Source organism: Anneissia japonica, unplaced genomic scaffold, assembly GCF_011630105.1.
Source record: "Anneissia japonica isolate Jap-2015-1 unplaced genomic scaffold, ASM1163010v1 scaffold2471_len1564793_cov202, whole genome shotgun sequence".
Classification (NCBI taxonomy): domain Eukaryota; kingdom Metazoa; phylum Echinodermata; class Crinoidea; order Comatulida; family Comatulidae; genus Anneissia; species Anneissia japonica.
The window spans coordinates 1,038,705-1,050,061 of record NW_022709610.1 but is presented as its reverse complement, the minus strand read 5'-3'; the positions used below and the strand labels follow the sequence as shown (position 1 = coordinate 1,050,061).

The window sequence follows — 11,357 nt, the reverse complement described above, 5'->3', positions numbered from 1 at the left end:
TGTGTGTGTATGTGGGTGGGTGGGTGTGGGTGTGTGTACACGTGTGTTTTGAAACATATAAATATACTGCGTAAATGTAGTGAAAACTCAGATACGTAAATTGTTGACTTTAGAAACACTAACATCAAGTTGATAATCAATATTAAATATGATTATAAAATGAAACTGCTTCAGCTATCAAGAATCACAGCTTCCAAACGAGTTCAACTTTAACAGCCAGTGGATGTCTGAGTTAAAGAACTACGGAGGAGCTGGAAACGCATGGAGAATGGTTTCCGTAGTTGATTTGACAATTCCAAACTCCTCACCTAAAACAACACATCCTGCAATGATCAGTGTCGTCAAAGAATGTGGTGATGTTTCTATCTATATTCCAGGTAAGCCAATCAAATTACTCTGATTACCTTGTTCTTCAAATAGAATGTTAAACTATTGGTCAAGTGTGCATTATTGCACATGTATAGACACGGAAAGAAATTAGGACAGAATGTTCCCAAGAACAGACCCAAGAATACCTACTTGTCCGACACAAACACGTATTGCCCCACAAACAAACGTGTTTACGTACACTTGCTATTGTTTTGACCTTAACAATAATATCAAAGGGTGGGTCTTCGTGGAAAGTTTACTTGACTTGTCTTTACGTCTCTGGTATATGCAGAAAACCGTAGTGTAGAGACGTGAAACAGGCCGATTTCTTTACGCTCATACTTGTTTTCATTCCGAAAAAAACTCTGCCGTTAGTAACATTCGATATTATAACATATTGTACATCCAGAAAACATATTAAACAAAAATTTCATTTGATATTTTATAAAAATAATTCAGTTTCCGATCAAGATGACGATAAAATCCGATGTAGATGGTCCACTAAACCAAACGAGTGCCCGGATGTTGCCTGTTCTAGAGGAAGATGCGGAAGGAATAAATTATGTGGCGATCCTGTTGAAAACGCCGTAATGGAAGCAGTAAGCATACTAAAGCCGGTTACTCACTGCGTGCGACGCGACGGCAACGCGACGAAGAATGCATGCGAAGACGCGGACCCAACGGATCGTCTTTTTAATGAGGATCCGTTCAGATTGCCACTGACAATCAGCAGACGGCGTTGCATCGTCTATCGCTCGCTGGAAGCAAATGTGGATTCGTCGTACTACCGTCGTACGACGCAGTGAGTGTCTGGCTTAAGTTGTTATGACATTGTTGGAAGCAATGAGTATCCATAGTTGTTATTATATGATTGGAAGCAGTAAGTTTACTAAAGGCCAACTCAGAAGGCGTCGGCCGACGCAGCCCGACCCGATTTATCGTCGGGGACAGTCTTAAGTCGTCGTGAGAAATATTAAACATGTTTAATATTCTACTACGCGACTGCCCCCGACGCACACCATCGCGTCTGCGTTCAACTCACACAGACCCGACGCGACAACAAATCGCGTCGGGCTGCATCGTACGACACTGTCTGAGTTGGCCTTAAGCAAAGATAATAAATAGCAGAAGATAGAGCACCTCCCAGAATAGTGGAACATCCGGTCAAAATGCATTGTGGGTACACGGAGAAAAATTTTACTGCATCCGCGCGGCGGCGCTATATAGTAATAATAAAGGCGCCGCTCTGGTTCGTTTGTTTCCTGTAGTTTCTCCACTTAGTAAAATGTTCAAATTTTACTGCAACCGCATGAGGGCGGATGTTCCATCGTTTTTAATGCAAATACGCGGAACAGCTCATTCTTCTGCTATTTAAGTTCTTTGCCTTAAGTTGTTATGACATTTTAGAAGAAGTAAATATACTAAGGTGTTATGACATTATTGGAAGCAGTAGGTATACAAAGTTGTTATTACATTATTGGAAGCAATGAGTATGCAAAGTTGTAATGACATTACATATTGAAAGCTTTTCAGTTCAGTTCAGTAACATTTATTCAAATCGATATCCATGTGAAAGTAAACAATTAATAGCTATAAATTACGATTTAGGAATCAGATTAGAAGTTTAAAAATTTGTCTCAAATTGATCCCTTAACAAAAGAGAATATAATAGATATAAAATAAAAATTTTTAAATAAATATATAAACAACATGCAAAAAATGTATCTCATATCAGATTATGTTTCTTTAATTATACTGAGTTGCTATGACAATATTGGAAATTGTATATTAATTTATGATAATATTGGAAGCTGTAAGTACAGTCAATTATCATCATCACCAATACTATCATCAATATCATTATTATCACCAATATCGTCGTGGTTATCATCGTCATCATCATAATGAACATCGTCATCATCATTATTATAATCGTTGTTGTTGTTACTAACATTTAAATTAACTATGGACCATTATATTGTCATTACAGAACAGATGTAAATATACATTCCCTGTAACAGAAATGGAAGCCGGGTGGTATGCTGTACCGATTACGATTGAAGATTTCAGACCAGGAGTCACCGGTGCATTAGAAGGTGGCGCCCTTTCAAAAGTCCCACTCCAGTTTTTACTCAGAGTTGAATCTAAAGGAGAGTGTAGATTACTCGATTTCGGTGATAACCTTCAAAGGTGCCATCTCTTGAGACCCGGTGAGCCATGGAGCTACGAGATAAAGGCTTACAGTGAGGCCGAGTATGTTTTACTGTATTCATTCTTTCACATGCCATAACAAGTACAACCAATAATAGGGACTTATCACTCAGGATATACTCTTGAAATACAAAGAATCATTATAATATAAATGATCTGAATTTGTTTTTAGACTAATGAAGCATCTCTTGCATTTTTATGATTGTAATGCTTTTCTCATTTTAATGAAACTAAATAGAACCTATTTTTCCTCTCTCAATGATATAGGACCTACCTTAGTATTAATAACTATAATAATATCAGTTCTTTGTATGGTTCTTTTTATTAGAATGAAAGTTTTGGTTATTGAGCGTCCGAGTGCAGCATTCAAAATTGGTAAAATGACAAAATTTGAGGATTACCAGAGCAGAACAGTTAGTTGGACACCTGAAGAGGATGACATTGGAAAGCACTTCATCCTCTTCCACTCAGTCGATGTTGACGGGTACGATATTTTATACATATCTTAATGTAAAACGATTAATAGGAAAATGTTATTAATATTGAGTTAGGCATATGTAAAATAATGAGAGTTACAGTATTCTCATTGGTAAACCTAAGTAACTTAAAATCCATTAAAACAGTTTTAATTTCTCATAAAATCTATTATTTTCTTGTTAGAATATGCACATAATAAGTATTTCATCAAGTTTTATACATTTGCTTACAGGTTCTACAGTTCTTATGAAACATTGACACTTTTGGTCAAAAGTAAGTACCTATTGATACTATTTGGAACAGCTAGAAAGAATCCCAAAAAAGTATACTTGATATTGATATTGGCGTTTTTACTGCACAAATCGTCCCAATATGGATATTGACGTGCAGGCCCAAGTACACCACTAGTGTATTTGTTTACGCCTAGTCTTAGAGGTTGAGATGTGTGGCCGAATTCAGCAACCGAAAACTGCATTACTTTGAAGGAAGTGTAAGGTGTCTGTCGGTAACAGTCCTCAGTCGAGAAGGAAGTGTACATAGTTCAATTTGTGCAAAGACCAGCTCAGGACTACTGGTTCGATTCAGTTAATGTGACTAATATTGATTGGCGTTTGATTGCATTCCACAATAAAGTAGTAAGATTGACTTTTCCTAAAAGATATTTCCGAGTTACTGTATGTTGAAGCATTACACTGCGTGCGGCATATTCATTTTGACAAATCGGTTGATAGGTCTTTGGACGTTTTATAAGATGTGTTATGGGTGTAGGCCTACGTTCTTATGTAGTCCCGTATCTGTAAAAATCTACTTTGGTGTAACACTTCAACGTTCTTTCAGATAAATTTCCACCAGGCTTTGGAGATCCACCAGCAGGCCCACAAATAATCAAAGAAGAATCATTTCCAAAACCAATGTCAACCGCTGAGGTCCAAGACAAGTTCTGGAGCATAAAATTTGATTTACCGGTGAGAATTATATCTCAATGTTCTTTTCACATTATCAGGGTTTGAAGTTTTTAATAGTTTTCAAAACGTTAATATAAATCGCAAGACTATAAGACCTATATTCTGCGTATCCTTGCACTGATATAAGTATGGTTGGCAGGGAAATGAAGTCAGTGTGTGTTCAGACTCACGACCACAATGTTCTGAACCCGAACCCCTACCCATGTGTTATATTATGTGGTTTTGTGTTGTGCTGTTTTACCATATCATATCATGAAGCGTGTCGTACAGTGTGTAAGGCGTTGTGCATTCAATCGAAATGTCGTAGGTTTGAGACTGATGCTTGTCCCCGAGCTCGTCACACTGTTTGTGTCCTTGGGCAAGGCAGGACACCTTATATATATATACACCGGTATTTACTTTTCTTCACCCAGAAGTATAAATGGGTACCTGGAAGGAGGTGAATGATTCGAATGATATTAGTAGTGCTATACTACATGCGAAACTAGAAATACTCCCTAATGACCAAAAAAGCACCTTTAACAGTTTTTTCTTCATATAAATGGATATGTGCGTTATAAAAATCTTTAAAATAAATACATAAATAATATTATAAGATATCATCAAACAGTATTTTATTGCTATTATTATCAGTATCAATAATATCATTATTTTATTACATCTTTAATAATGGTGATTTGTATTCACTTCTTAGTAAACTAAATATCTTTAAACTAATTTGTTGAATCACCCTACTCCAACAGTTCAACCGGCCCACCAAGCCCGTGTTTATCAATATAAATGACATGGCTGGCAATCCCGTACTACAAATTGATGTCTCTGATAAAAGTCAAGTTGAGGTCGACCCAGATGACCCCACGAGAATCCGCTTTCCCAACCAATACAAACAACTGATTCCTGGAACTATGTACTCGATGGAACCAGATGAAGGCATCAATTTCGTAGAATGTCTTGACGCATGTGGAATGGAGTGCCCTCCTATCACCACTCCCAAAATGAAGTGGCTCTTCAGACTCAGTAAGTAATTTAATTTATTAGTTTCAGGCCCAAGACCAAGGATATGCCGGCCAAAACACCAGATGCTCTCATTATGAGGCTAGGGCGTGAAGTTGGTTTGGTCGTGTGAAATAATCCTGTTACTATGCCAGGAATTGAACCCACGACACTCCAGTAAATTTAAAATGAAAATTTTAAAACAATTATAAAAGTTTAATAGTCTATTATGTATTTTATTCCTTCAACAGTGGCGATCCCTACACCTTCCGTTGACTGTGGTCCATCATCAATGACAGTTTACATACCAAAACTGTACGTGGACGACATGAATCCAAATCTCTTGCGTTTTATTGACGCGTGGAGCAAACATTGCAGAGCCACCAAATTTAACACTACTCACTACATTATGACCACTGATTTCGATGATTGCGGAACCAGAGTTGTGGTAAGTACACCTTAAGATAGCTTACCAAATTTCCTGATAATACTATAGTTTCGCAGCCGGATTAATTTTGCAGAACTGCACTTTTTTTGACGTTTTTAGAGATCGCTCACTTCAACTGAGTTTTACGTCACTTTCTGTTGAGTTTAGAGGGGGAAAAAGGCGATTGAAAAAAGAATTAGGGAGGCCTAGGTAGGCCTATAATAATAATAAAAATTAACATGTTTGAAGAATAGAAAACAGTAATAATAGTTCCAAATAAGCATTCGTATATAAGTAAATGTATAAATTTACCTAACCAAGCATCGTCATAAGCACGATCCTTCCATTCGAATCTGTCCACCATTCGTTGCTGTCTAGGCCCAAGTGGATCGTCTTCTCCATCGTCCTCCTCACTGCTGCTAGCGCTTCTCTCCCGCTCGTCGTCGTTGCCGTTCCTGCCTTGAAAAAGCTCGCCTTGTAACTCCTCTTCGTCGCTCTCGCTATCATCAAAAATCAGCTGTAGGACTTTCTCAGCATCCATTGGGGTTTTATGGATAAAAAAATCTAAGTTGGAAAAAAAATTATCGCTTTTGAAATAATATTTTCGAAAGACTATCATTTCTTGCTTGCTTATTCGACTGGTTCATTTCGTTGAGCACGAATTTTCGTTGAGTATTATTTTCATTCGACTGGTTTGTAAAATAGACTTCGTTGACAACGAAAATTAACGTAACCAGAATGGGACCAGAATGCGTTAATCAGCGTTAAGTTATACACGTGACCGAAAAAAATATAATTTAGGTTAAATTTCAGAAAATAAAAATTTTAATATTGAATACCACATTGAAATCAAAAAATAATTGTAGGCTAACAGAATTTTTTTAAGAAAGTATAATACATACTCTAAGTATTGAAATAGGCCATAGAGATATAATAAGAATAAGAATGTTTAATAGCTCTATGAAATAGGCCTACACGCCATCGTGTTGGGATTCAATATTTCGACATTAATTATGTCATCGTCAGGAATTTTTTTAAATGGATGAAAACATTTTTTTACGAAAAATCCGAAGCAGCCTTGATTACGCAGCGTGTATTGCGGTAACTATGCAGTCATTTTGTTTTGTCGAGTATTTGCAAGTTTTCTATCCGACTTGTCTTCGTTAATTAGGATTTTCGGCACATATTGCGCAGGTTGGTGTGGTAACGAAGAACGACCAGTCGAATACGGCCATGGCTATGCAAAGAAATCTATCCCAACATGTAATTCTTAATAGAAATAGGTAAAAATCGAGTAAATACTGGCCTCTATGTATGGGCGACGGAGAGCGCCGGTGGTTGAGAAAGACCTTAATAGTTCAGCGCTGGAGATCGCCGGTGGTACGCTAAGACACTCGGTTATCGTAATGTATTCTATGTCATATATTCAACAACTACAATTTTTCAAAAATATTGTCTGTTCAAAATGTAGGCCTATACTAGTATAATGAATAAGCATAATTGGTAAGCACACAAATTCCTGAACACAATGTCACAAGCTGGAACTCACCTAAAGAATACTAAGATTTTCAATAGTGAAATACAATTTACACAAAACACAGGGTCCAGTTCTTTTGCTATGCGGGAGTTTCCTGGCGACCATGGAAATTGTGAAAAGGTGAGCAAGCAAAAATCATGAAACGAGTCCATACATCTCCCGCAAATTCTGCGTTTTCAATTGTCTTAAAGAAAGCTGGCGTTTGGATTTCATCACGCGCGGCAAATTAGAATTAGATGTGTAGGTAAACTCATTTATTACCATAAGGCCGGAATTAGCTTCATCCAACTTGGGACATCTGAAACCATTTCTGACAAATATAATGTTAAGGCCTACAAAGTACAGGAATGTAAGTTTAAAAATGCATACTTATTATCCATTTTTTTTTTAAATATAGGAGCCAAAGCCAAAGCGTTTGGTATTCAAAAATAAAATTCGAGATGCACCAAAACCGTATGGTGGAAAAAAATCACAAATTACTAGAGAAAAAAGAAAATTCCGAATTAACGTCGAATGTGAAGTGAAAGGTACGTATTTCTACGATGTCACCTTCACACCAAACGATACACTCAAAGGCATCCGTCTCACCGGACGATCAGAGTTGAAGGCTATGCTGAAGATGTACAAAGATGAAGGGTATGGCACCGAGGTGAACAAGAAGAAATTACCATTGCCGGTCAAGATCAACAAGCGTCTGTATTTTAGTGTTGAAGGTGTTAATAGAAATAAAGAGCTGCAAATTGACAACTGCTACGCTGTACCAAGAAACAAGCCTCCGGGTTGCAAAGTTAGTCCACATGTTTTGATTGAAGATGGGTAAGGAGGAATGAACATATAGGCCTATTTGTTATGTAATTTTGTCAGCATGTTCTTTCTGTTCAATGTGGTTGTGGTGGTGGTATAGTAATGATGATAAAGATGATGATAATGATGATGATGATAGTGTATGTGCAAGGAAGGAAAATAATATTTATGGTGATGATAACTAACGATCAAGAATACGATGACGATAATGGTGGGTGTTGTATTAATGATGAAGGAGGATTATAATGGTTATGGCAATGATAATGATACGTACGTTACACGTATCGTTCCAGATTTGTTTGCCTATCCTTTACCATACTGCCAAACAAGACCTCCTAAGGTCAGCAGACAGTATGATCAGTTAAACAATAATAACCGTTTACGAAAACCAATCATAATCACAGGATAGCAAGATTACTATATATTGACAGATATATCAAGCAATGCTCATAATGTCGTAATATTGTTTATTCATCAACAGATGTCCAGTCGATAGAACATTACAGATGGAGCCTTCGAATGTTCAGTCAGTAAAAAAATTCTCAGTACGGTCTTTCGCATTTATTTACTACGGCCTTTCGGAAGATGTAAGTATTACGTTTTTGAATTTACTTTTTGCATTAAAACAATGTCTGCTTCTCCAAAACTGCTTTTCGATCGACCTGTATACTATTAAAATGCTAAGGAAATGTTCGGCCAAAACAGTTGCGCAAATAAGGTGCTCCATTATCTTAAACACCACACGTTTCGGTTGCTCTGTATGGTCGTTTAAACGCAATATGCCTACCTTATTCATTTAAATACATCCTTGTTTATGTTTTAGGTGCACATAAGATGTCAAACCGCCGTATGTGATTCTGGAAACGGAAATTCGAAGTGTGCGAAGCTTGCATCCAAACAGTGTTCACAGTACGCAAACAGTAATCCTCTTCGAGGCAAACGTGATGTTGGCTACACCGAAACAGACGAGCTTGTAGATGTTATGCTAGAAGTGATAGGGTAGACTAACTTCAAACGCAATGCTCAGGAAAACTGATTCAGCAGTGATCTAAACGATTACAAGCTTAATATACTATTCATTTTGAATGAATAATTTACCATCTATTTAGGCCAAGTTTGAAGACTATTTATAATTTATGTCATTAGGGGAAAATGATTCCCTGAGTGAGAAGAATAATGTATATTTGGTATCATTGAATGTGATAGTATTTCAGGGCGTAGTTATTCACATTGTAAACTTGGGCCTATTTATTTATTAATTTTGATTAATTTTCAACGAAAAGTAAATCTTGCTTGTCTCTTTTGTGTACTATTATGGCTTCATGATTAAGAAATACAAAAATAGGCCAAGTTGCGTGATCAGGTTTACAATACCTCCATGGTGAATTCACGCGAAGACATACTTTTTGTAACATGAATTATGTTAACTTTCAAGAGGATTTTGTCAGCAATGGACATGCTTGTTTTACACTCTTAGTGTAGATTATTTAAAAAAATTTAAAATATATTGTATAGAGACATTAAATTATTACTTCACTATGAATTCATTCTATGAATTGTAAATATTATGCCCATGTATTTGCACAAGATTGTTAACTAACTTCAACATGCTGACATTCGTCGCACAGTTATACAGTACAGTTGATATTTTATTTTAAAAGAGACAATATTTTAACTATATTCATAAATACACAACATTTTAAAATTCATTGTGTTACGTCATTTGCATCATGATTACGTCATACGTCATACTAATTATGGTCGCCAACTATTGGTAACAAATTAATTATTAACGTTTTGATGTAAACGAATGAAAGTATTTATTGTTCAGAGAGAAGCAATACAAAATGACATAAAGCGGGACAACTCAATCACAATATACAGTATAGATAACAAGTTCATTTCCATCAAGAGTTATTTACCGTATTTCAAAGGTTTCTCAAGAATTTGAAATGGAATTATATCTTTGTTTTAAATTGTAAGTAAAACATAGGCCTATTTATTATTTAAGGTCAAAAGTTTTGTTAAATAGCTTGATTGCAATTGCCAATAAATTAAATACGAACATTATTTTGCAAGGTTTATTTTTGGGGGATATTAAAAAAGGCCATCATTTTAATCGAGGCCTAGATATTGTAGAATTATCACTGCAGGCGTGAGATTGATACAGTTTACCAATCCCTTTGCAAACCTTACCTTCAATCAAAATAATAATTATGATGATGACAACGATCATGAATACAAATTCAATGATGATGATGATGTTGTATATGGTAATCAAGGATGATAATGAGGATGATAATGATGATTATGATCGGGGCGGGTGTAGAGATTTCCGAAGTGGGGGGGGGGAGATAGTGGGGGCCGATCGAGATAACATCACCCTAGGGGCATGCCCCGCAAATTTTTTGTTTTCTATACTCCCGAAGATAACTTCTGAGGCGTTTTGGGCGATCAATTACAGTATGATCAGTTAGGCAACGTTTGTTTGTTTCTATTTCATACTCATAGAACAGAAAATCATATAAAACTACCGGTATATCAAAGGAATAATGCAATCGTATAAGAAACAAAGCTATAAATTACAAATTATTAAAGCCTATACAAATTCTTTGCAGTTTGGTTATTTTGTTGCTAATGAAGTTTTGATCCACGAATTGCCTTCGTACAGACCCTCGGGCAATCTTTTCTATGACTTATCGCTCATTCATACATTTTAACTGATGCTATACTGTATTTAGGAGGAAAAAATGGTAGTGAATCAATTCCTTACTTGGTGATGCAGGAAACGTAAGGATTATTAGGATTAGACGTGGCACTTTATGACCCGGATTCAGCAATGCTGGAGTTGAAGAACTGCACAACAGTAATTAATTTAATTCAACTTTCGAAAAGCATAAAATGGATATTTTTTTCGTGAAGACTATCCTGATTCTGTGTTGGGTAACAGCACTCCAGGTAAGGAACACTAAAAGTAGGTCCTATAAAAGATAATCAATATCAAACATCAAGTAAATTAGTAAAAGCTTGCCTTACCTTGAATTAAAGTGCATCTGTAATGGTATGAGCAATCTTTACACACTCTTCTATTCTTCCTAATCTTAATCATCTTGGCCCCCTGAGGAGCATAGGGCGTCCACCATGAGTCTCCACGTCTCTGCCACAGCTTTGGCTCCCTCCCCCCATGGAACGGATATTTTTCAGATTTTGTAGAGAGCGGTACGCCAGTTGTTCCTGGGTCTGCCCTGTTTTCTTTTCCCCTGCGGGTTGTAGTCTAGGGCCTGCTTGGTGACATTTGTAGGGTCTTTCCTTAAAGTATGGCCTATCCCCACTTCTCTTTATTGGGTTGCTGATCTCATCCTGATTGGTTTTGCTCCACAGTTCTCGTTGGATATCTTCCTTGGCCACCAGATTTTTAAGATGTATCTAAGGCATTTATTGATAAAAACTTGTAACTTGTTTTGTAGTGATTTTGTAGTTCTCCATGTTTCTGAACCGTAGAAAGAAGTTTCCATAGTGTTTCCCTGTCCAAACTATCGAATACTTTGTCGTGTCAACAAAGTTGATGAGTAAG

General features: G+C 36.6%; 3 protein-coding genes across 3 annotated transcripts in view; 2 read left to right on the top strand and 1 right to left on the bottom strand.

The window, feature by feature from the left end:
* LOC117106810 overlaps positions 1 to 9,853 on the top strand; it is a 13,457-nt gene extending 3,604 nt beyond the window's left edge. The window contains exons 4-14 of the mRNA XM_033248272.1: positions 175 to 377; positions 829 to 968; positions 2,360 to 2,622; positions 2,909 to 3,064; positions 3,290 to 3,330; positions 3,895 to 4,022; positions 4,766 to 5,039; positions 5,267 to 5,463; positions 7,377 to 7,795; positions 8,265 to 8,370; positions 8,607 to 9,853. Of these exons, the coding sequence (XP_033104163.1) occupies positions 175 to 377; positions 829 to 968; positions 2,360 to 2,622; positions 2,909 to 3,064; positions 3,290 to 3,330; positions 3,895 to 4,022; positions 4,766 to 5,039; positions 5,267 to 5,463; positions 7,377 to 7,795; positions 8,265 to 8,370; positions 8,607 to 8,786 (2,107 nt within the window). The 3' untranslated portion in view covers positions 8,787 to 9,853. The remainder of the gene's footprint in view (positions 1 to 174; positions 378 to 828; positions 969 to 2,359; positions 2,623 to 2,908; positions 3,065 to 3,289; positions 3,331 to 3,894; positions 4,023 to 4,765; positions 5,040 to 5,266; positions 5,464 to 7,376; positions 7,796 to 8,264; positions 8,371 to 8,606) is intronic.
* Positions 5,469 to 6,152, bottom strand: LOC117106811. Its single transcript, XM_033248273.1, has 2 exons — positions 5,755 to 6,152; positions 5,469 to 5,597 (listed from the first exon to the last, which is right to left on the bottom strand). The coding sequence occupies exons 1-2, from the start codon at positions 6,059 to 6,061 to the stop codon at positions 5,575 to 5,577; spliced, it is 330 nt and encodes a 109-aa protein (XP_033104164.1). The 5' UTR covers positions 6,062 to 6,152; the 3' UTR covers positions 5,469 to 5,574.
* Positions 9,854 to 10,590: 737 nt separating the features above from the next.
* Positions 10,591 to 11,357, top strand: part of LOC117106779 (hyaluronan and proteoglycan link protein 3-like) — a 3,119-nt gene continuing 2,352 nt past the window's right edge. The window contains exon 1 of the mRNA XM_033248220.1: positions 10,591 to 10,741. Within this exon, the coding sequence (XP_033104111.1) occupies positions 10,685 to 10,741 (57 nt within the window). The 5' untranslated portion in view covers positions 10,591 to 10,684. The remainder of the gene's footprint in view (positions 10,742 to 11,357) is intronic.